Source organism: Mauremys reevesii, linkage group 7 (genome assembly GCF_016161935.1).
Source record: "Mauremys reevesii isolate NIE-2019 linkage group 7, ASM1616193v1, whole genome shotgun sequence".
NCBI lineage: Eukaryota > Metazoa > Chordata > Testudines > Geoemydidae > Mauremys > Mauremys reevesii.
Window position 1 is genome coordinate 46,452,891 of NC_052629.1, and position 25,822 is coordinate 46,478,712.

Consider the following 25,822-nt stretch of genomic DNA (forward strand, 5'->3'; position numbering starts at 1 on the left):
TTACTCATTTTATGTCTTCTGTGGCGTGGGATACTGCTTATTGGAATTCCCACTATCTGGGCTGGCAGGTAGAAAAATGAAGGAACAGTTGAAGAATGACAGTGGTTTTTACTTGATGCTTTGCTTCTCCAAATCCCTTACTATATTCCAGTTCAGGAGTCTCACTGAGTTGATGGAATCTGGACTGTTTTTCCAAGAATTCTGACTTCTCTTTATAGATGTTTTATATAAGAATGTTTTCCATTACTGCTTGGGAAATTTCAAACTAAGCACATTCAGCTGGCCTGCCACCCCTGTTATAAGGAGGTGTGGCATTGCACAGTTTTGGTTTATTTTCTGTCTGTCTGCTGGTAGGAGGACTTATATTCCCAGACTGTCTGGGCTGGCCTATTAAGGGGGTTAGAGAAACTAAATTAGTAAGTATTAAATTACTTTTCTGAGTAGAGACCCACATTCACAGATTCATGATTTGGGATCATTTCATACAATACATGCAATCAGATAAACTAGTGTTTTATATGTAACGTACTATGTAGTATTGCTCAAAAGACTAACATTAGGTCACACTCCAGATAGGTTTTTGTTTGTTTGTTTAGTTAATTACATTCTATGTACAGATATATGTATATAGGATCATTTTTGTTGACTTAAATTTTTAAGGCAATGTAAAGAAATCAGTTTGAAGAAGAAGTAGAAGAGTATATGTAAATATGCAGATGCTAATCAGTAAATAAAAAAACTAAACCATCAGAATTGTTAAGTTAATCTGCTTGTTCTTTAAAACTGTATTTTGGCACATATGGTTTGTTCCAGATTATAGGGTTTGAACTCCATTCTTTACTGACTCAAAAGACTAACGATTCCAAGGCCAGCTTTATGTAAACAACTTGAGTAAAGGAATTCTGTAAAGTATTAGAAGTTACATAATTACCAACCATTGAGGATCCATGATTGCCCAACATTCCAGAACATTCTTTCTTTTCTCTGTCTCTTTTCCTTCTGCCCCTTCTCATCTTCTTTCCCCTCCCACAAATAATCTCCTATAGCTATCATACTTTTGAGGACTACTGATTGGCTGGTGAGTTTTTTTCCTTCTCAGAGACCGTAATAGAAGGGGTTATAATTAAGAAAATACAGAAATGAGCAATGTAGCGTGCTAAATCTGCATGGTAAATATAGAGAAAGTAGCTCTCTTCCCCCAAATAGGACGTAGTTAAAATAAACTAATACATGGCTCTGGGAATGTCTCCTCATTTGCTGTATAAGTGTCAGACTTATTAAGCTCTGCAGATTTTTTTTTTAACCGATAATAGTAACAAGACAACACCCTAATAAAACATAAGTAACCTCTGGTGATGGTATTCTTAATTTGTAAATGAATAACAGTGAAGTTAATTTTGCCTTCCAGTTGGGTTTTGTGCAGACTTCATTCTGTACTTTTAAACATCTCTAAAAGGAAGTGTTTAAGAGGGTGGGGTTTTGTTTCCATTTCTGTTATTTTAGAGAAGTTATTAGTATAGTGTATGCTTTCTCAAGAAGAATTAAGTCTCTTTTTAGGATGATTTCATAGTATATTCCTATTTGGATTTAGATAAAGCAAATGTGAAATTTCTGATTTGCACTCCAACTGAAAAAAAAGCGGGGGGGGAGGGGTTTTGGAGAGACAGATTCAACATGTCATGTTGTGGAACAGTGATTCATAATGGAGAAGCTCCTGCCTGGTTGGTGAGCTACTAAACGTTTTAATGGAGTGGTGCTACAGAGATGCTAGCTCCCAGTTTTTCCTGTTTCATGTTTAACATATCAGTGTAGATTATGATTGCGGCACTGTTTAGGTGACCGAAGTAAAATTCTGTGTGTGATTGTCCCAGGCACGTTATTTTAGCTATCTGTTCACCCTCATTTGCACACATACTCTCTCGCATATGTGGCATATACATTTTGAGTGTATGCGTGTTGTTTCTTTTTTTTTCCTTTTTCCTCCTGTATACTTACCTTATGCTCTCTGTTTTGATGTATTTTCCTTTCGTTGCCTGTATTCCCTCATTTCTGATTTTCTATCTTGTACAGTTTTCTTCATCTGTTCTTTCTTTCCCTTTTTTTCCGTTGCATTATGTACTTTGTCTTTGCTGAAAGTTCCCTTTCTTGTCTTCCCCCAGTCCCTTAATCACTTCCTCTTTCTGCTGTCAGCCCATTTTCACAACCTCATCATATCTCTTTCCGCTACCCTCAGTCACTTTCCCGGGATTTCCTCTCACCAATCTCTCATCAAACTCCTTCTTTTGGTACACCCCTGTCCAGTCACACTGTCACTGTACTTTTTCTGATCCAGGAAACTCCACCCCCACCGATCAGAGTGACTGTTCAAGGGGAACCTTCTTCCCCAGTTATACTTTCTTCCCACTCATTCTCTGTAAGATTCTCCTTCCTGTACTAAATGGTAGTGTTCTAAAGCATTTTGGGGCCAGAGGAGGCAGCAGAATTTCCACTTGGGACAAGCACATCATTCTCTGAGTCAATGTGCAGGAGCTGATAGTTCTCTCTAAGTGTGGAAGAAGCCCTCCAAGGAGAGAGAAGAGCATGTCACTGGAGGCTTAAAAGCTGTCCTGTCTGAGGCTGCTGTGTTGGAGCAGCTGAGTCTGATTGCTGGTAGGGGAAGGAATAATGTAGCTTGGAGGGAGTGCAGAAGGGAAGATGAAAATAGGAGAGGCAATATAAGCAGCAGAAAACAGAAGAGTGGGGAAACTGACCAAGCATGGTGGAAGAGACTTCAGCAGAGATGAAGGGTGCAGTCTCATGCCTACATTTCCTTCCACCATGTTGTCTTAAGCAGATGCTTCTGTGCAAGCCTGACCTGCAGGCTGAAAGAGACGACCTGAATATGCAACTGTGTAGCTAGGGTACAAACCAGTGCTTTGAAATGGAACATTGATCTTCTGTGGTAAATACAGTCTTGCTCAACAACGATGTGGACAAGGAAGACTATGTATTGCAGTTCTGTGTTCTCACCCGTGTCTTTCCACGGACAGAGCAAACAAACAAGCAAAATACGTTCAGGTTCCTATCTTAAATGACTAGCTGTTCTGAATGAGCAAGAGATTATTAATCATTAACTCGGTTTTGGATTAAAGAAATAATGGCTGTTATCATATGAAACATTGGTTGATAAATAACATACATGATTTTATATTTGCTGGAACAATGGAGTAGAGGAGGAGCCAAATCTTATCTTGGTTCTTTGAAATTCTTAGCTTTTGTTAATTTTATTTTTTCAGACATTCAAGCCCTTGGTTGGAAAAAGTGTGTACAGTTCAATCACTGCAGTAGAATTCCTTGTGGACAAACAACTGGATTTTGTAACTGAAGATAGTGCCTTTCAGCCCTATCAGGTAAGAAATATGGGTAGTGTACAAGTACAAGTCATGTAGTTTAATTGAATCCCATGTGCCTTATTTTTAAAAAGCTTTTTATGGGCCAAATCCTGTGTAATGTTGAGCCCATTCGTTTCCCGTTGGTCAGTGGAAACAAAGTGCTCACCATTTCACAGACTTTGGTGAATCTGGAAAGGGAAAAAAACTACATGTGTGTCACAGATCCTCCTTCAAAATAAAATTGCTAACCTGTGTTAAAAGTTAACCAATACAGCTAATTATGGAGTAGATAACAGTATATTGTCTATTCTTCTGGAGCTGTGCTTTGGTCATTGAAACTCAAGTAGTGCAATTATATTTGATTATTTATTATTCTCTTAAGACTGAATTACAGTAGTTTATTTTCTTTTTTAAAATAGTCTGATTCCTCCCTCATGGGTGACATAAATGGATAATTGCTGCTGTTTCTAAGTTTGTTTTCACAATTCCAGCATTCCATATTTCTTAATCATAGCCCTAATAAATTGGAGTACTTTCAGTATGTACTTGTGTATGTGTTTAAGACATGGTGTTTGTGAGGGATCTAGTCACCAGAATCGTTAGAAAAATATAATTTGATTTTCTTTAAAGATAAGATTTCAAAACATTTTGTCCATGTTAAATATAAAGGGATAGAATACTGATATATAAAATATATATTTTTACTCTGACTATAATCAGTCCAATGCAAAGTTGCCGTAAGCTGTCTCTCTATTGTAGGTTATACAAAGTTAATACTTTGAGTCTGTTTGAGAGACATTGTTAATGGCTGATCAACACCACAATAATGTTCCTCCCTCCTTCAGAATTACTGTAGTATTTTTTCCAAATACATGGCTTAAAGAAATAAAATGGAAATACAACCTATATAGATAGAATTCTATTTCTCAGTTCACTTAATGGTTGATGCTTTTGTCGTGAATCACTGATATTTGAGGAACCTAAACAAATTCAAAACTATTTGTCTGAGTCAACTTGTTCTTAGTTTACTAAGAAAATGTCTGCTATAATTGTCTTTTGCTTTGCATGAGAGAGAGTTTATTTCCTCCAATCTTGCTATTCCAGTTGTGGCAAGCATCCTTATTTTGGCAGTAGGTTGCTTTGGATTCCCAGAGAACAATCTGAGCAAATTTACACCAAAGCAAAAGTGAATGTATGAGGGAAAATGTTGCATCTTGTAAAGCAATCTGATTTTTGATCAGTTGACAGTCACCTGGCTATGCAATAAGTGTAGTGCATAGGTGCCAGGGAGGCTTTGTTCTTGCCCCAAAAAACTGAGTTTTGTTTGGGGTGGTAAATCAGTATAGAAGTAATAAAGTAGTTCTTGAAAAATGTGCTTGTCACGTGAAATGCTGGCTACATCATAATTATTTACAATTAATATTCTATTATAATTACAGCATGGAAAGAAGTAGGATACACTATCTTGTAGCACATTTGTACACCTCTACCTGATATAACACGAATTCAGATATAACGCGGTAAAGCAGCATTCCGGGGAGCGGGGCTGCGCACTCCGGCTGATCAAAACAAGTTCGATATAACACGGTTTCACCTATAACGCGGTAAGATTTTTTTGGCTCCCGAGGACAGCGTTATATCAAGGTAGAGGTGTATCTATTCCATTTTTAAAATAGGTATTTGAAGGTTAAAGATGCTGCGTTGAATTTTTTCTAAGACTGCTTTTAGGTTTAGGAGTTTTTCGTTTACACTAGAATCGGGATAATCTTCTTACCTGGAGTTGTTAGTCCTTGATTTTGTCTTTAGAAGACATTTTAATTTCTTATTTTCTTGAATAAGAGGAGTTAGTTTCACAGATATTTTACTTATTATTTTAAAGAGAGAGGAGTTTTGTTCCAGATTGTTGATATCAGAAACTGAATTCTTATTTTCACTGAAAAGGCGTAGTATGAGCAATGCAGAGTTGTAGCTGTGTCAGTCCCAGGATATTAGAGAGACATGGTGGGTGAGATAATATCTTTTATTGGACCAATTTCTGTTGGTGAGAGAGAGACAAGCATTTGAGCTACACAAAGCTGACCTGATGAATAGCTCTGTGTAGCTTGAAAGCTTCTCTCTCACCAACAGAAGTTGGTTCAATAAAAGATATTACCTCACCTACCTGGTCTCTCTAGTATGAGCAATAACATATAGTGGATACTAGTATAAGATTTCTCTAACCTCTGCCTTCAGTGTTCCTCCTTCTGACAGGGAGAGGGTCACCACTGAGAGTGAGGGAGAAATTATTGTTCCATGCATCTCAGCTATCCACTGCTGGACTGAGATCCACAATTTATGAACCATCAAATTAAAATTACTTGGTTACAATACGAATCAAAATTACTATTTCACTGACATGGTAACCAACAGATTACTGAAATTAGAGACTTTTTAACATACTGATGGAACCTTAAATTTTAGATCTAACTGGATACATTTTGTATGTTTTGTGTGCTGTATACCAAGATGCTGAGCTCACTGACCACTTGAATGAAGATTTCATTACAGTAATTATTTATTGACTTAAGTAGTAAGCTGTTACTGGCATATATTTTGTGAACAGTATTCAGAAGCACATCCGTCCCCCCATTTCCAGGGACAGTGTAGTCTCATGACCAATTATTTTGTTTAGACTGTGCGAATAAAAATATTGAATGGTAGTGTTCCCAGGATATAAAGGAATCCTTTTGTAAAATACATCATAAGAACAGCCATACTGGGTCAGACCAGAGGTCCATCTAGCCCAGTATCCTGTCTTCCGAAAGCAGCCAATGACAGGTGCCCCAGAGCACTGTGGAAAAAATAGATGAGAGCTTCTTTCCTGCCTGAAGGAGCATACAGTCTAAACTAGTTTCTATTTTCATCGTTTTTTAGAAATGCCTTCCATCTTGTATTCTAGAAACAGAGGTAAGAGTTGTGGTGTTCAGGAGAAAATTTTTGTTCTCCTACTCGTTCTAAACTGCCATTAACCCATTTCTGAATGGAGAATTTAAGAACCCAGGTATGCAAACATATATCTATTTTAATCCTTCCTAAATATATTTATCCTTCTGTTTTGGACTCTAACAATGTTGTGTTTTCAGTTTGGAATCCTAGACTGTTTTAAAGCTCTATGGTGAACTAGACTCACCTCCCCCCACCTCCTTTTTTTGGGCCACACATCATGATGGTAGTCTGAACACTTAGTTTCAGCCCCATTGGCCCCAATTTTTAAAGGTACTTAGGCATGCTGTGCTGATTGCTGCTTTGCCTAACTTAAGAGCCTAAATCTCATTTTCAAAGGGTATTTAGGCACGTAGGTGCCAAAATCCTGGTAACAGTCAAAACAAGCAGGATTTAAACCTGCGTGGAGTGACTCCATCAAATTTCATATCCTGTGCTTCAACCTCTGGCTCATTTCTGTTGTAATTAAGATAATGAGCATATTCATCATAATGTTACTATTAGGAAATAGATGTTTCTAGAACCTTTCACCTGTAGATCACTGGTACGACTCCTGCTCAGATCAGTTGTTATAAATCACATTGCCATCTAACGTGATAATCTGAGGTTGTTGTCTTAGTCCAGTTTCAAGATGACAAGTGCTCAAGCCAGACAAAACAGCACAATTGACATCCTTTTAGTCTTAGCAGAAAGGATAAAGATTGAATAGGCAAGGAAACTAAATTATTCTCCCTTCTAGAATGTTCGCTCCAGAACAGGGTTAGAGGCACGTTAACTGAGGAATTTTGAGCCACTAATTCCTATGCCACCCATATCTGCTGTGTAGATAGTAAACTTTAGTTTCTGTGATGATAGATCCAGAACCTTTTCACAAGCATTAAATGTACTTATTTTTCAAAAAATGGGATACATATACTAGCTTAATCACAGCATCTGGTGATTCTTATAGCACCTTCATCTTCTTACTTGGTTAGTAAATCTTGCGCTTCATATGTGCATTTACGTAATACATCTATGTTGTCATCATAGGATTTCCATTTTTCATGTCTATATTAGTGCTGCTTGCAAGTCAGTCCATTTCTTCACAGATCAATAAGAAGTTGCTCTGAGGCCCTTCATTTATAATTTGTGCCTACAAGATCCTGAACATGTAATGCAGTAGTCACCACCCTATAATTTTTGATTGCCTACCAATCACTCACCTGCAGTTTTTATTTTGATTGCTGTATAAAGGACATAGCAGGTATTATTTCTTACCTGAAAATTTTGTGTGTGACTGAGTGCAACTCTCATTCATTAATCTGGGATGGTCAGGCCTGTTAGTTGAGTATTTCCTTGTTATGGCAAGACTCTTTGCTTCTAGGGAAAAGTCAAACTTAAGCAGAGGATTGAGGCAAACCGGTTTAGCAATGGCATGTAAATTCTGTCTTGTTACATACAATAAATGGTGAGCATAAAAATGTTTGCTATACATTCACTATCCTACTATATATCTATAATGAACACATATGAGTATGAAATGTGATACATAAGACAAATTTTCAATATTTTTTGTACTTTGGGTCCAAAATATGGCAGATGTACTTTAAAACTGTTTATATTTTCCCATTAACATACAGTACACCCTCGCTATAATGCCCTTTGCAATAGTAAACCTTAGGCTATAGAGAACTTGGTCCCTGGATCCCACTTCCAGTCCCACCTGCTGTGACAAGGCAGCTGAGAGCTCCTCCAGCCCCAAGGCTGCAAAGGGTGGGTCAGACAGTTCCTCCATGGCTGCAAGCAGGGGTTCAGAGAGGGGCAGACAACTCCTCCAACCCTGGGGCCACAAGCAGGGGTGGGTGGGGGGCAGACAGCTCCGGCCCCGGAGCTGTAAGCAGCAGGGGCCCCACAGGAGCCAAAGGGTTTGGCTGCCAGGCTCAAGATGTCAGCAGTCCTTTCCCACTTCCCCGCCCTGCAGCAGGGCTCTTTCCCTGTAACAAACCCTTGGCTATAATGACCAAACGGCTTGGATCCTCAGGGGTTCATTATAGTGAGGGTGTACTGTATTCTGTTATGTGTGGTATGAATGTATATTAAGTTTTTTTTAAAGCAAAAACTTGCAAGCATTTAGAAAATTACCTGCTAATACTAGTTTGAATCAGGTATGCTTCCCCATGCAGCTCTAAAATTTCACTTAAGTTCTGATTTTCACCAGTCCTGCTAATTATCTCTGGGGCTTCTCTTGTGCAGAGATTGCCAAACGGTGTTATTTTATGGTTGCATTTATTGTAGACTGAAAGATTTCAACATGTTGTCAGATATCCATCTAGTATATTATTCTACAGCGTTGCACCATTTAGCCCCAACTTGAAAATGATAGCACGATAGTAATTGTATTTATCTAAAATTTTCTTTGAAGAATAACCAATTTATGCATACTCTTGTCATCAAACACATTCCAATCTATAAAACATTAATATTATGGTATATTACAGTGAAGTTGTATATTTCACAGAAATTCACACTAAGCAGAGGTTCACTATAAATAAAACTGCAAATTGCACGTTGTTATGAATTGCAAAATTCGGGACAGAGTTTGCTTCACTACAACTGAGTTTCACAATGTTTGAGTTAATCATAAGGAATTTCCAGTATTCAAAAAAAATCAGTGTATAAATATGTAGGTTAATAGTACTAAAGCGTGCAACTGAATGGAAAAAATAGTAAGATACAGAAAACTATGTATTAAGCAATACATTGACTTGAAAATTACTCCTTATGAGGGCAAAATCTCAGTGTAGCAAGGTGGTACGTATATTTTTCCTTTCAACAAACACAATGTTAAGCTTGCCTTTTCCCGAAAAACATGATAGCAAATTGTATAATATTAAATAATGCTGTATAAAAAAAAGTTTTTCCTATAGTAGACATTTCTGGGGTTTTAAATTGAGTGTTCTTAAATATCTAGGCACAATGGAATAGAAGTGTGTGAATTTTTTTCCCTTTAAATGCTCTTTTGGTTCAAACTAAGTACCTGTACTATTCCTAAACATAGCTAAAATTTGATGTTTTCAGACAAATTCTAATCTTAACAATTATTTCTGAATATTGCGTTTGAAAAGCAAGACTCCATTAGTCCGTTTTTGTACTGATTTTTAAGAGGTTGAGTACTTGTGAACTGGGATGTTTATTTTAAAAAATCAGCTAACTACCTAGGCAGTTAGAGGTACAAGATTCAAATAAGTGGTTTGTTAAAAATATCAGTGAATTTACAATAAACTTATAAAAGAAACGTATAACCAAGATTAGTAATTGAAATCTGTACCTTTTCTGGAGCACCATGCAAATATATAATATCCAACAAACACATCCATTTAAGCAATTATAAATTCATTTTATAGTATTCCTTGCTGGTGAGAGAGCCAGAATTATAGCAACAAAGCTGCTTCTTATGTTCCTTTGTTTTAAATATTGTAGTTTGCTTGAAAGTAAAAAGAAAGGACATGAAGAATTAAAACATAATATATGCTGTGTGTGGTGTCATCAACATGGTGTCTTTTTCTGAACTACATTTGGAAGACATCAGTCTTTCACTGGCCCAGTTCAGTTGTATTATATTGTGGACAAACAACATCATCATCCTTTCAAACATGTTTCCCACAACAAAATACATATAGGAACCAGAAGCACAAAATGTGCACAGCACAGATAATCTTATTGCTTCTCTGCTCACTCTCTGGATAGAAGAGAGCAGGGAGTGAATCCACAGGCTGCTATTATAGTTGCCTAGTAACCAATGCTGGAAGTAGTTCTTACACTGCCTGCTGCTCCCAGGACAGCGGCATTAGTATTGAAGGGCCTGCAAACACTGTTTTGTTACCTTTTCTATGGGTTAAATTTTACCGAAAGAGTTTATGAACACAAAATGACCCCAGACAAGAACAGACTGGTTGCACAGCTGACTGTGGGAGGTTAGTACAAATTCAAATTCCGTTTCTTCACATTCATTACATTTCCTGCAGGGGGTATTTTACCACACAAGGAAGGAAGTGGAAGAGTGTGCGCATGACCATCTTTAAAAGTTCCTCTCTATGGGTCCTTTTAAAAAATCAAAAGTTGCTGACACACAAAGTTTTGAAAATATCTTACCAGCTTTTTGTTGGACCCTTTCATCTGTGTAAATCTGCTTCTTCAAAATCTATCACCAGCCAGAATAGATGGGAGGAAAAAATGAAGCCATAATTTAGCTGGGTCTTACTGTACCACATATCAGAGGGGTAGCTGTGTTAGTCTGAATCTGTAAAAGCAGCAAAGAGTCCTGTGGCACCTTATAGACTAACAGAAGTATTGGAGCATGAGCTTTCATGGGTGAATACCCACTTTGTCGGATGCATGACATGCACGAAAGCTCATGCTCCAATACTTCTGTTAGTCTATAAGATGCCACAGGACTCTCTGCTGCTTTTACTGTACCACAGTATTTCATTAGGGTAAGCAGAGGTCAGTCTGTCCACCTCCTACAAATTGAGCATTCCAGATATCAAGATATAAGGTGTTGAGAACCTAAATGTGTGAGAGATGGTATGCAAAGTGAAGACAAGGAAGAATAAGTCTGTGTTGCAAAAGGTTCATCATTTATGAACATTGAAAGGTCAAAAGTGTAACCACCTTTAAAGATAGTTATAAATATGTATGCCTTACTGATGATGAAAAATTTGCCTCCAAAATGCAGGCTTTGGCATTGATTACATCTTTATTCAGCCCACAGCTATCCCAGGTTCTGAATTTCTCTAGTTAGGGGCATTAGGCATGTATGTAACACCTCCTTCCACTTTCCTGTTGCAGTTTCATTGTTATGAGCAGGGACAGGGTTTCACAGTCCTCACAAGTGTCCTGTCTTGTCCATCCACTAGTGCTCTGAATCACTGGCTGTTTTGAGCTTCTAGAGCCTCAGCAGGCTCCAGTACTGATTCCTACCTGGGCCTTTCTGGCACGTTTCATAGGCACTGACTCTGTCTGCTGCCCCTTCTCAGAAATGGAGCTCCACAGCCCACCTGCTATAGACTCCCAGGCCTGACCCCCCCCCCCACCCCGAGATACTCCAGTTAGTTGAATACAGCCCTCTCCCAGAACTCAACCCCAAAGGTCTGAAGATTCTGGTTGGCAGTTTAACCTTCTCAGGGGCATGCAGCAATTGTGAAACAGTTAATGCACAACTTGCACAGAGTCTAAGGGCTAGTCTACACTGGCAACACTAAACTGCTGCTGCAGCAGTGCTTCAGCGTGCCTTATGTAGTCATGGCATAGCGCTGGGAGTTCTAAAAAACCCACCTCCAGGAGGGGCGTAGCTGCCAGCGCTAGGAGTGGCTCCCAGCCCTGGTGCACTGTGTACACTGGCGTTTTACAGCGCTGAAACTTGCTGCGCTTAGGGAGGTGTTTTTTCACACCCCGAGTGAGAAAGTTGCAGTGCTGTAAAGTGCCAGCGTAGACAAGCCATAACTCATGCTGTTTTACGTAATCATACAAAGCACAGGAGAGTACTGATCCCAGCTCTGTGTCCTTGGTGCCTTCTGGGCACAGAGAGCAGGTAGGGCCTCCTCCCCAGTGAGGCTGGTGTTATATACTGAGGACATGGCTACACTTGCAGATGTAGAGCGCTTTGAGTTAAACCAGCCTTCAGAGAGCGCAGAAGGGAAAGCCCTGCAGTCTGTCCACACTGACAGCTGCAAGCGCACTGATGTGGCCACTTTTGTGGCACTTGCAGCAGCATTGGGAGCAGTGCATTATGGGCAGCTATCCCACAGAACACCTCTTCCCATGCTGGTGCTGTGGCTTGTGGGAAGGGTGCAGGGCATTCTGGGTCCTGTCTCAACACCCTGTGATGCATCGGTTCACATTCCAGCAATCCCTCTGCTTCTGTCCACATTTGGCGCCATCTTTCAACGTTTTTTTGTGCTGCGTGCTCTGTCTTCCCTTTCGGTCTGCGGGAATGGAGCCCGAACTGCTGAGGAATTTGCTGACGAGTGTAGCCAGCACTTCATGTTTGGCAGTCGAGTTACTCCTTAAGATCCAAACTGACAGTGAGGACTCCAATGATATCGACTCGAGTAACGCATACGACACAAGATTGCTTGGGGTATTCATGGACATGCTCACCACTGTGGAACGCTGCTTTTTGGCTTGGGAAACAAGCACTGAGTGGTGGGATCACATTGTCATGCAAGTCTGGGATGATGAGCAGTGGCTGCAGAACTTTCGGATGGGCAAGGGCATGAGATCGAGAGCTGCCCTGATGGTGTAGAAGCGGGTGGCTATTGCAATCTGGAAGCTGGCAACTCCACACAGCTACCAATCGGTCACGAACCAGTTTGGAGTGGGAAAGCCTACTATTGGAATCGTGTTGATACAAGTTTGCAGTGCCATTAATTGCATCCTGCTCCGAAGAACCGTGACTCTGGGTAACATGCATGACATTGTGGCTGGCTTTCCACAAATGGGTTTCCCTAACTGCGGAGAGGCGATAGATGGGACGCAAATTCCAATTCTGGCACCAGTCCACCTAGCCGCCGAGTACGTTAATCAGAAGGGGAGAAAGCTTCACTCAGGCATGAACCTTGGAGGTTCAACACCTGGAGGCTGAATTTGAACAGCCAGAGAGCAGGGCTGTTAGAGGAGCTGAAAGGATTAGGGATGCCCTTGAGGGAGCAATTTCAGGCTGAAAGCCACCAGTAATGTCTGGTGCCCTACACAGGAGTGAAGTGCAGTGGTTCCGATGTTAGTAGGAATCTGTTTTTGCTACACTGACTTGCAGTGCCTGTTGCTTTCCTGGGCTAAGGAATCTTTTACTTTATGCAGTAATAACAAATGTTTTCAAAGCCAAAAAATCCATTTATTGAAAAGAAACAACTGCTTGGGAAACAGAAAGGGCAAGGGGGGTGGGGTGGGGAATGGTACAGTCACAGATTTGCATATGTCCTATTATCATACTCAGCCTTCCTGTCTGGAGTGCTGTGCAACGAGTGCTGCACTTTAGGATGACTATACTGCATGGTGATGAGGGTTGAGTGGTAGTTTTCAGGGCTGGGTGGTGAAGCTACAGGTGTTGAAGGCAGCTGGTGGCGATAAGAACCTGGATGTTGGGGAAAGTGGGTTGGAAGTGACATGGGGGCACAACGGAAAGAGTTTTGGGACAAAGGCTGCAAGGGGGGTGGGAGGGCGCGATAGTGCTCCACCTGCATGGCTACGAGCACCTGGACCGAGTCCGCTTGGTGCTCCATGATTCTTATCAGCCGATCTGTGCTTTGCTGCTGGAGCTTCGCGCTTTTGTGCCCGCGATCCACATTCTGCTGGCGGATCCTCCTTTCACTCTCCCTCCACTCCTGCGCTTTTAGATTCTTGTTAAGTGACTTCTACATTACTTCATGCAGCATGTCTTCTTTGCTTCTACGCGGCCTCTTCCTGATTCTTTGCAGCCTCTCGGCTGGTGATAAGACGGACGGCTGAGATCTCAAATTTGCATCTGTAAAGGCAAAATGCAACACTTAACAGAGGCAGCATGATTCACACCAGACAGAGCAATGATTCCCCCTTACTTACGGAGAGCAAGCACAGTTTACACAATAGCATAATTTGCCCATCCCAAAGCGAGCGCACATAACCCATTGGAGCCCCAAAATGGTGAGTAAGCACAAGGTCAAGAGGGACTGATTGTTTTGTGGCTGTACTGTCCTCTGGGTTTCTGTGCCTTGGGGAGAGCCAACAGCTGCAGCGGGCCCCTAAACTCAACACTGTCCCCACATTTTCTACAGGAGTTCATCCTGGAAGATATCTTGCTGCTGAGGGTGACCTGGGAAGCAAGAGAGGGTCTTCTACTACAATGCGGCTTCCACCCTGGCCCATATACAGCTTGTCTCTGTGCAGCAATGGTCCCTCTGTCTCTCACAGCACAGTGGCATGGATGTGTTAGCCTGACTGGGACAAGGACCACAGTGGCTCTCCCAAGAAGCCTGTGCAAGCGCATTGCCCAAGTTCTGGCTGAGACCTTTGAAGAGATTACGGTGATGTGAGAGAGCACATCAGCGCCCTATTCTGCATCTAGGCATGCATGCAGGCCTAACCCTCCTCACCCCAAGAACCCACACTGAACAATTTCCTTCCCAAAAGAAAAGCCACTTACTGGGCACCTCCTCTGATCTTTGTCCTTCCCCAAGCACCGGCCGCTACGACTGGCTACCTTCCTCCTGGCTTGAGAACAGCTCCTGGCTGCATGCATCTAGGGATTCTGGGGTGTCTTCCTCTGGCTCAGCACCCTTGTTCCTGCTTTGGTGCGCCTCCCCCTCCTGCCTTGTTGGACTGGGCTCCGAAGTGTCCATGGTGCTACTCGGAGGTGGGGTCGCCCCCAAGTATTATGTCCAGGTCTTTGCAGAAATGTCAAGTTGCGGAGGCAGCACCGGAGCAGTGGTTTGCCTTGCGGGCTTTGTGGTAGGCATTCTGCAGCTCCTTCACTTTAACCTTGCACTGCAGTGGGTCCCGGTCATGGCCCCTTTCCATCATGTCCCTTGATATCTGCCTGAAGGTATCGTGATTCCTACGGCTGGAACGCAGCTGGCACTGGACAGCTTCCTGCCCCCCCCCCCAAACACTGATGAGGTCCAGCACCTCGCCATTGTGCCATACTGGGGATTACTTGGCACGTGGAGGCATGGTCACCTGGAAAGATTCGCTGAGAGCACTCCACACCTGGCTGAGCAAACAGGAAGGGGACTTCCAAAATTCCCAGAGAATTTAAAGGCTCTGACGGTTGGTCACCTGAGGGCAGGGCAGTAGAGTTCAAACTGGTGACCAGAGTGGCTAAAACAGGCATCGTGGGACACTTCTGGAGGCCAATCAGAGCGTATTAACAGACCAGAGCGTCTGCACTGGCGCCACAGCACTCCAGTGCGGAGGCGCATCAAACATTATTCCACTCATCGAGGTGGAGTACCAGAAGCGCTCTAGCCGCGAAGTCAGAGCGCACTAAGTGCCTTGCCAGTGTGGATGGGTCACAAGATAGAGCTGCTTTAATGCGCTGTAACTCGCAAGTGTAGCCATGCCCTGAGTGATCTTGTTCTCTTCTGCCTCAAACTTTCAGGCTTAAACAGCTCTCTTCTTCAGGTATGAGAAACTTATTCAGAGTGTCACAGGTAAATACAGGGTGGGACAGATGTTTAGCATAAGTAGTTAACACATATTTCAAGGGGCCTTTCAAGGTGAAGTGACCTATTAATACCCTTCCAGTGATAGGGAGGAAAAGAAATGGGTGGAGGAGGAAAGCAGCTGGAAGGGAGGTTATTTGTGGTTTACAGATAGCTGTAATAAGTCATAAATCCAGTGTGTCTGTTCAGTCCATGATTTGTAGTGTCTAGCAAAGTTAGGAATTTAAATGCCGACACTGCCTTTGTTCTGCCCCTGGTAAGTTTCCACTGCTCCTACCATCTTTTCTCCTTTCAGAGGAGTCCACTGAGCTAACTGCAGCTATTGTTCCCAGATGTTTTCATCTGAATAAGGCTGTTGAGTCCTAAGCACCTTCGTTGTGTTTGTCTGGTGTGTACCTGCTACAGGCCCTGTCAGCTGTGGTAGATCTACAAATATGGGTATGTCTACACTACCCGCTGGATCGCCAGGTAGTGATCTATCCATCGGGGATCGATGTATTGCGTCTCATCTAGACGCAATGCATCGATCCCCAGACATGCTCCCCCTCGACTCTGGAACTCCACCAGGGCGAGAGGCTGAAACGGAGTCGACGGGGGAGCGGCGGCCGTTGAGCCCGCGCTGCGAGGACACGAAGTAAGTCAATCTAAGTCGATCTAAGATGCATCGACTTCAGCTACGCTATTCTTATAGGTGAAGTTGCATATATTAGATCGATATCTCTCCCCTATCCCCCCACTCCCCACACCCAGTGTAGACCAGGCCTAAGTATAGGCACTTATGATACAGGTTTTCATAATACAACTTTACAATATCAGCCAGAATTCTAAAGTTTTACAGATATAGCCCCAACTCATCACACAGAGCATAAGAAAGCTGAAGGATTTGGGGTTTTGTTACCCTCTTTTCTCATAAAAAGAAAGGAAATAGTGTTGTGTGGATGGTGTGATATGTACAGATTAAAACACAATGCAAATCTTTTAGTATAAATGAGTTTAAAAAATAGTGAAAACTTGAAGAAAAGAGTGAAATGAAATGTCTGTATGTATAGATGGGTAGAAAGAAAATTTAAGCGATCCCTAATCATAAACAGAAGAATTTTTTCAACCCTTTTCCCCCCTCTTCAAATTACAGACTTAAAAATAGCTATTGTAACTGAAAAATGCTCTTCTCATGGGTTTACCCTCCAGCGCTCCAGGGGCTTTTGGGTTTGTCCCACCCATTGAGAATGACAGAAACAGCTTGAGAACTTCAGTGTAGGCCAGCTGGCATTCCCCACCATCATGTGCTCAGCTCCTGGTTTCGCTTCCTTCATAGATGACAGAGCAGCATCCAGTTTCTCAGTCTTTAACTCTTCTCAGCATTCTCTTAAAAATTGTTTCTATTCATGTTTTTAGTGTCCGGACCACCCAAAAGCAATCCAGCTGGCTTCTCTGGCTGCATCCTGAATAGTGATGGTATGAACAGCTTGCTGCTGATACCATCTATACTGTTTAATGTACAATCCTGGCATGAAGAGAGTCAAAAGGCTAAATCCACTGGAAAAGGTGGTTTCTCTGAACTTGCACATTGATCAGTCCTGAGGTTTCTTCCCTAAGGGGGAAATAAATTGTGTTTATAGTTACATAAATTACCTTCTAGTCTTACTATTTGTCTTCTTTAGACATGCTAGCTAGTGGTGGTACAATGTTCTGTTATAAGCCACAGAACGTTGTATATAAGCATAATTATGTATACTGGCCCTTCAAGGGTACTTTAAAAATACTTACACTGTTCAATGGAATATATGTCTGAAGAGTCAAAATACATATATATAAGTGTAAACTTTGCCCAGGGACAAAAATATAGCACTCAAGTAGCGTTTGTAGCCCACTCAGAACAAAGAAAATTTAGAGGGAACATTGTTTGGAAATTATCAAGCTGTCACTGTCATCTGTGAATGGAACTAGCACAACATTTGCCTCAGCAATACTAGATATACGAGAGCACAAATTTTGGTAGGGAATTCCCCATGTTAGGTAAAAAAATGATTGACTGCAGTGATTTTAAATACCCAAGGAAGCCTTGCCTTCTAATCTGAAGGAGAGGCCTCTTCACCTTCAATTTGTGTGTGTGTACACAAATTTATTTTCTCATTGATTATTATTATTATTAATATTTATTAAACCTAAAAATTTCAAATATCTTCCTGATGTGACAGCTTCCATCTTGGCCAACATATTTGGATTCAATCTGGGACTTGCAAAACTAAACACATGAGTCTCTACAACTTGAGTTGTAGAGCTAAGCTCTATGACTCTGACAGATTCATATCCTGTATAGATTGGGCACAGAGGGTGTCGCACAACACACATTGACCAGTGAGCTGCTGCTTTGTCCTTTTTAAAAAAAATAAAAATTAAACTATTTATGCTGTTGGTTTACTTTTTGCATTTCCCTCGATTTGGATAATGAAAATAGATTTGTCAGTTGCATTTTTAGAAACAGTTTTTAGTGAGTATCCCTTTTCATATTCTCACTTTGTTGCTGTCAGGGGCAGTTGGAGGTTCTCAATACCTTTCTGAAGGAATTCACCACCTTACAGAATTGATGACCTAATGTTGCAAGCACTGCAGGGGAATGCTTATTTTAAAAACAAAACAACTACACACACTCCTAGTTACAATAGGAATTTAAAATAAGTAATTGGAGAATTTCTGTTGGTTTTGTGTTTTGTTAGAAGCCTATTCTTACCAATCCTAAATTTTAGGCTAAATTTGACTTGACCGCAAAGTACGGTTTGTTAGCTAGGAAACAAAAGGATTTCAGTTACTATGTTCTAGGGTTGCCAGGTGTCCAGTTTTTGACCAGAAAGCCCGGTCAAAAAGGGACCCTGGTGGGACAGCTGACGGGGCCATTAAAAGTCCAGTTAGCGGCGCAGGCTCCGTGCGACTCCTGGGAAGCTGCTGGCATCTCCCTCTGGCTCCTAGGCAGAGGGACGGCCATGGGGCCTCTGCATGCTTCCCTCAGCACCAGTTCAGCTGCTCCCATTGGCCAGGAACCACGGCCAACGGGAGCTGAGGGGGCGGTGCCTGCAGATGTGGGCAGCGCACAGAGCCATGTAGTTTTGCCTCTGCTTAGGAGCCGGTGGGAGATGCTGGCAGCTTCTTGGGAGCCACCTACAGTAAGTGTCACCCAGAGCCCACATCCCCCTCCTCCACCCTAAACCCCTGCCCCAGCCCAGATCCCCCTCCTGCACTCTGAAACCCTCATTTCTGGCCCCACCCCAGAGCCCGTACCCCCCAGCCCATAGCCTGTACCCCTTCCCAACCCCCTACCTCAGCCCAGAGTCTACTCCCACACCTGCCCCATCCTGGAGCCCTCTCCTGCACCCCAAACCCCTCATCTCCATCCCAGAGCCCGCACCCCCAGCCAGAGCCCTCACCCCCTCCAAAACCCTTGCCCCAGCCCAGATCCCCTTCCTGCACCCCAAACCCCTCATTCCTGGCCTCATGCCCTCCCACACCCCAACCCCCTGCCCCAGCCTGGAGCCCTCTCCTGCATCTCAAACCCCTTATCTCCGGCCCCACACCAGAGCTCTTACTTGCAGCCTTCAGTGCCACCCACCTCCTGCCCCAGCCCAGTGAAAATGAGCGGATGAGTGAGAGTGGGGGAAAGCAAGCGATGGAGGGAGCGGGGTGGAGTGAGCGGGGACATGGCTTCAGAAAAGGGGTAGGGCAAGACAAGGGTGTTCAGTTTTCTGCAAATAGAAAGTTGGCAACACTATTATTTTCTGTTACTCTATCTTTCCCTTGATGATCTATTACTATATTCTCTAAAATGTAATTATAGTATCTTCTACAAAATGGTACAGAAATGTGTGAATTAGGGCTATCGATTAATTGCAGTTAACTCGCGCAACTATTAATCACTCACAATTAATCACGGCTTTAATCGCATTGTTAATAGAATACCAATTGAAATGTATAAAATATATTGGATTTTTTTCTACACTTCAGTATATATTGTATTCTGTGTTGTAACTGAAATCAAAGTGTATTTTTTTGATTCTAAATATTTGCACTGTAAAAATGATAAACACAAGAAATAGTATTTTTCAATTCACATCATACAAGTACTGTAGTACAGTCTCCCATGAAAACGCAGCTTACAAATGTAGATTTTTGTTACATAAATGCACTCAAAAACAAAACAATGTAAAACTTCAGAGCCGACAAGTCCACTCAGTCCTACTTCTTTTTCAGCCAATCACTAAGAGACAAACAAGTTTGTTTACATTTATTGGAGGTAATGCTGCCCTCTTCTTACTTACAATGTCACCAGAAAGTGAGAACAGGCATTTTCTTGGCACTTTTGTAGCCAGCATTGCAAGGTATTTACGTGCCAGATACGGTAAACAGAAGTCTTAAAAGAGCAACACTCTGCGGAAACTACAGAACCCGAACCACCAAAAAAGAAAAACAACCTTCTGCTGATGGCATCTGACTCACATAATTAAAATGAACATGCATCGGTCTGTACGGCTTTGGATTGTTATCGAGCAGAACCCATCGTCAGCATGGACCCATGTCCCCTGGAATGGTGGTTGAAGCATAAAGGGATATGTGAATCTTTAATGCATCTGGCACGTAAATATCTTGTGATGCCACTACAACTGTGCCATGCGAATGCCTGTTTTCACTTTCAGGTGACATTGTAAATGAGAAGCAGGCAGGATTATCTCCTGCAAATGTAAACAAACTTGTTCATCTGAGCAATTGGCTGAACAAGAAGTAGGACTGAGTGGACTTGCAGGCTCTAAAGTTTTAATTGTTTTATTTTTGAATGCAGTTTTTTTGTACATAATTCTACATTTGTAAATTCAATTTTCATAATAAAGCGATTGCACTTCAGTACTTGTATTAGGTGAATTGAAAAATACTTTTTCTTTTTTTTTTACAGTGCAAATACTTGTAATCAAAAGTAAATAGAAAGTGAGCACTGTACACTTTGTATTCTGTGTTGAAACTGAAATTAATATGTAGAAAACATCCAAAAACATTTAAATACTTGGTATTCTATTAATGTTTAACAGTGCGATTGATTGCGTGATTAATCATGATTAATTTTTTTCATCGCACAATCGCAATAAAATCGCAATAAAATTAATCGCACAATTAATCGCAATAAAAATTTTTAATCGGTGTACAGCCCTAGTGTAAATTAATATAATTTATTGTTTTCATGGAGCAAACACTGCCCTTTGTTAGGAGAGTTTTCAGATATTTCTGTGGAAAACCTTAAGTTGCGTATATCTTAAAGTCGTAGATTTGAGGAAACTAGAGTTAGTAAACTGTGATGTGGCAGGCACACTACATTTGTGGCACATGTGGTAGAGGTGCTGAATAATTCAGCTAAGTAGAAGCTGAGTGCAGATGAATAGTATAGGGTAAAGTCAGATTTCCTGATTTTTTTTCCAAAATACTATCAGCATAAATAACTTTTTGATTAAAAGCATTGAACAGTGGCATCTTAAAATTAAATCCTTGGGGATAACAAAAGTAATTTTATATAAAGCAGAGTATTAAAAAAAAATTATACTTAGTGCAAGTACTGATTTTCACTTGAGGATTAGTACCGTATGAGAATTCTACTCAGCAGTCTTCACCGTTGCACTTAGTGGAAACTGAGAGTTAGTAGTTCCAAATGAAATGCTCTAAGCATGTGTATATGGAATTCTGATTTCAGGCCAGACATCTGGTGAGAAACTCAAGTAATTTTATCCAAACTTCATGTTTGTTAAATAAAAACAAAGATGGTTAGTCAATAGCTCACCCCCCCCCCCCTTGACATTGGTATGACTTTACTAACAAAACAAGAAATGCAGTGTTTGTTTTGATATAGAGGACTTTGAGTACAATACATTTTCTGATCAAACTTCATGCCTTTTTAAAAGGATACTACTTAATTAAATATAGTTGTACTTTTTTTTTGCTAACCATTGTTTGTACATTTCTTTGGTCACATTCAATTAAGCAAACATTTTCTGTCTTTAAAATTAACATTACTATTCCTTTTCTCTCCCTCCGTACCCCCCCTTTTGTGTGCCTGCCAACATGACTGGTAATAGTGATTTAATTTTCTCTTGCACAACAAATAGAGGAGAACAAAACATTGGTTTCTCTGGATTTCACAAATTTTAGTTTATTTTATTATTACACATTGACTTAGAAGTGAATTTTAAGTTTACGTTACACAAATTGGATTTATATTATAATACAGAGGATTTCTTTCTGTCTTACTTTAATCTCTACTCCCCCCTCCCCTGCCCCAGAAATCAGAACACAATTTTTAAGGTGGGTAAAATACTGGGCCTGAAGTACAGTATTTAAGTACCTTGTATATCAGTGGAATTCAGTCTTGAATAGATTAATTTATAAGCTTTTCTGTGGTGCTCAGCACCATAGTATCTGAGTACATCACAAATGAATGTTAATGTATTTATGCACACAACACCCTTATGAGGTAGAGAAATAATTCTCTATTTTACAGATGAAACAGCTGAGGCACGGAGAGATTGAATGATTTGCCCAAGGTTACACATGAAGTTTGTGGGAGAACCAGCAATATAACCCGTATCTCCTGAGTCCTAGTCATGTTATTCCTTCCCACAGTATCATCCTTAATCTTTTCTTGAAGAGTCAGAGAGTCATTTCTTCAACAGATGAAGTTACGGAAAGCCACAGCATTAATCACAATATGATATCTAGATATTATTTTGCTATTGGCAGTGTGAAATTACATTATTATGACTTATTACTATCCTCTCTTGAGTGAAACATCACAGAGGAACAATAAAATTTTCTAGTTGTCATAATGTTCTTTTCTTATAGACTAGTGGAGTCCATTACTGTTTTGGGCTGAGGTTTTGGTACCCGATGCTCATTTTAATGCTTAGCACTAGCTGGAATTCTCCAGAAAAACTCTTTGAACTTGAAAGTTCAAAAAGTAAAGGATAAAAGACACCAAAGTAATATACTTTAGACCATTTTTATGAAGGTGAGATATTTGAAAATGGTGACTGTCCCATTTATGGGGAAAAAAATGTACAGGTAAGGGGGGAAAATTCCCCTTTTTCACACAATAAGTCACCTTCTATTCTGGAAGGTATTGCTCCAAACTAGTAACCAGTAAAAACGAAGAGGAGTTACCTAGATCCAGACCGTGTGTAGCATGCTGCATCAGGCATATCTCTCAAATCCTAGCCACTTAAATGCATGACGTGGTGGTATGTTAACAGCTTTCAGTTTTTTTAAAAAGCATTTACCATATGTTGTGTGTTTTCCACCTTTTTTCCTTCAGTTTTTTTCTGAATTTCAACTTGAAGTGTCCATTTAATTTTTGTTTCTATCCTCATCACTTTCCTATTTTTCTATGAGATTGTTTCCCATTAAGTCTCTTATTATTGTCTCTTCCCTACTATCTTTTTCTTTCAGTGTTCTTTCAGCAGTTTCAGTTTTTATTAGCCTTTTTACAGTACACATACCATGGTGATGGGAGCAGTATAAAATCCTGAACATAATGTTTTATTTCCTTTACGTTGAGCCTCTTGTCTGTTCTGCTAAATTCTTCCTGCTCACATGCTCTAGTTTTGTCCACAGTAGATAAAGACGGTTCTTGCTTAAACATCTCCTTAAAATTGAGTTCAGTCAACTGGGCCTCAGATATGTGAAAGATACATGCACAACTCTGTCTGAAGTGACTGTACAACTTCTCATTTTACTTATTTGTAAAACAGGAGAACTTGACAACTTTCTAGGGTAGGAATATGAGGCCTTCGTCAATACTAAGATTTCCATGCACTTGACAGCCCTAAGTAGCAGTCTGTAAAGGTATAAAGATGACATTTGAACTCATGTCCTGGCACTCCCAGCTCAGTACCCTTTCCCAGGGCTACCAGGTATTTGGATGGGAAGGCTTTGTCTCTCTTGTGTGGCTGCAGAACATAGCTTATTTTTCTGGTGCAGTGGAACAGGCAGCCTTACTGAGTCAAAATACAGAATGGCCTGCAAAATCTGATACACTTCAGAGGTCTGAACCTCAGCTGCCATTGTGCTGCTACTTCTTCATGGAGTGACTAAACCCTGCTTCTTCCAGTCATGCATTTGTCATCACCTATGGCAGGTCAAGGGTAAACAGAATAGATTAGCAGGATCAGTTCTTGGGATGGAGGAGCAGCCTCGGAATAACTGCTTGGCTGTGGGCAGGCAGAGCAGGGGAAACCACAGAAAGGTATCTCCTCTTTAAAAAAAAAAATTAATAAATAAAACAAAAATAATGTGCAACTACATGGAAACTCCTGATATTTTGAGCTATGACTCCAGGTGTTCCTTTTTGTCTTTTAAATCTCCGTGGGATTCCTTTTTCTTAGTAGGAGCTGTATCTTACAGACTTGCTTCATATAAATTTAACCTCAAGAAGTGAGAGCCATGATTATGGATGCCATAACACTGTAACAAATCTACTGACTCAGACACACATTTTAAAGAGCTTACAGTCAATGAAATTTTGAGATGCTTCCACGCCATCTGTTGGGATTAGAATCTCTCAGGATTGTGGATATGGTTGGCAGAGTACCAAGAAAAAAGAATCTTTTATCAGAATTGTCTATTCAGCTACCATCAAAAGGCCCTCTGAATTATCACTGGAGTCCTGAAGAAGAGGAAGTACCTCCCCCACTGCCACTGTGGCTTCTGCCACATACACAGACCACCACTGTAATTTTGTGTTATGAGAGTTTGGGGAATGGAAAGTGGTGGCACTGAGAGAGGACTCTCACCATGTCACCCCACACAAATTTTTGCAGTTACAAGGTCCCAGAGTGCCCCTCCCCCCCAATTTTCTGAAATAAGGGGTTTAGTGCAAAAAAGCAGGGGAGAGAAAAAAGGCTCTCTGCTGAGAGAGCAAGTTTCCAAAGGTGCTTTGAATGCAATGGAGGTAGTTTAACTGGGAGCTTCAGGTGCTGCTAATCACTAAAGGGAACCTCATGTTTCAAAACTTCAGCCCAACCCAGCAGTGACCTCCAGAATGGTAGATGGGATGGTGTGGAAAAAATATTGCAACACATAATTAGGACATTATGCTGTGATTAGCTTTTGGCTCACTGCTTTTTCCTTCCCCCTCTCTTTATTCCCCTTCATCTTGCCCAACATGACTATGTGATGGGCCACAGAGAGATTTTCACAACTCTAGCCTGTTTGTTTAGCAATCTCTTCTTAGTCCTTCACTCCTTGTACATGTGTTAGGAAATGCAAGGAGTGCTCTGTCTTGTGATCAGTATTCTGTTTTCCCTAATTGAGAACAGAGTATGGGAAGCTCTAGTGAAGCCTGTGAATCCCACATTAGTGGTATGCAGGGCACCGAAGTGCCACATGTGATTCTAGGGCCATAGGTAGACTGTCAGTTATTTAAGCACAGAATTAATGTTTACAGCAGTTTTTTCCAAACTGTGATATGTAAGCTAGATGTTTCAGTCATTCACTTTTCAATAGTTTTTTGAAAGGTGGTACATGAACCAGTAAAGTTTTGGGAGCTGCCAGTTTAGAAAGTTGTGGGGGAGAGGTGTTGAGACTTTACTATGTGCAGTATAACACAGTCCAAATAGTGTGTGTATTCTGTGGAGCTCACATATTTTACTTTAAATGAGTAGTGATTGTTGATCTGTTTCAGCTGTTGTAACTCTCCTTAACTTTTTTTTTAAACTACTGTTCTTTACAACGATGTAATTATGGAAGTACAGATGTAGCTTGAGTTAAAATTAATTAATTGAAATAGGCCTTTAAAGAAATTTAACACCTGGTGTCAGACTTTTTTAATCCTAATTATCTCAATGTCAGAATAGTGCAGACTGTTCAGATTTCCTATACTATTAGACATAATTGAAATCTTGTGCAGAAGCTATGATTTAAAGGACATTTTAAGTTTAATGGAATATTTTTCTTTCTGTTCTTTAATAATGTTTCTCCTTCAGTAAAGGTTGAAAATATTTTCCAGCTAATTTAATGAACAACTAGGCTCTTTCAAAATGACTGCTGTATCTTATTGTTGTTAGTGGGAATGAGGCCAAAGACTGCCCTTAGTAAAGATGGCCACTGTGTCAATTGACTTGCTCCTCAGCATTCCGGTCCACCTCCTGAGAGAGGCTGCCATCTCCCAGGAAAACCCACAGAGTCACCCACCCTCACTCCTACTTAAAAAAAAAACAACCCCAACATAAACTTGAATGGCAAAGGTGTGGGACATATTTAGTTTAGAAT

General features: G+C 40.9%; 1 protein-coding gene across 19 annotated transcripts in view; it reads left to right on the forward strand.

Moving 5' to 3' along the window:
- The window catches only part of JMJD1C (jumonji domain containing 1C), a 332,141-nt gene that overhangs the window by 200,634 nt on the left and 105,685 nt on the right, over window positions 1–25,822 (forward strand). For all 19 annotated transcript variants that reach the window (XR_005583114.1, XR_005583113.1, XM_039482607.1 and 16 more), the window contains one exon: window positions 3,276–3,389. Coding sequence is in view for 10 of the 19 variants with exons in the window: in XM_039482607.1 (XP_039338541.1) it covers window positions 3,276–3,389 (114 nt within the window). In the remaining 9 variants the exon portion in view is untranslated. The remainder of the gene's footprint in view (window positions 1–3,275; window positions 3,390–25,822) is intronic.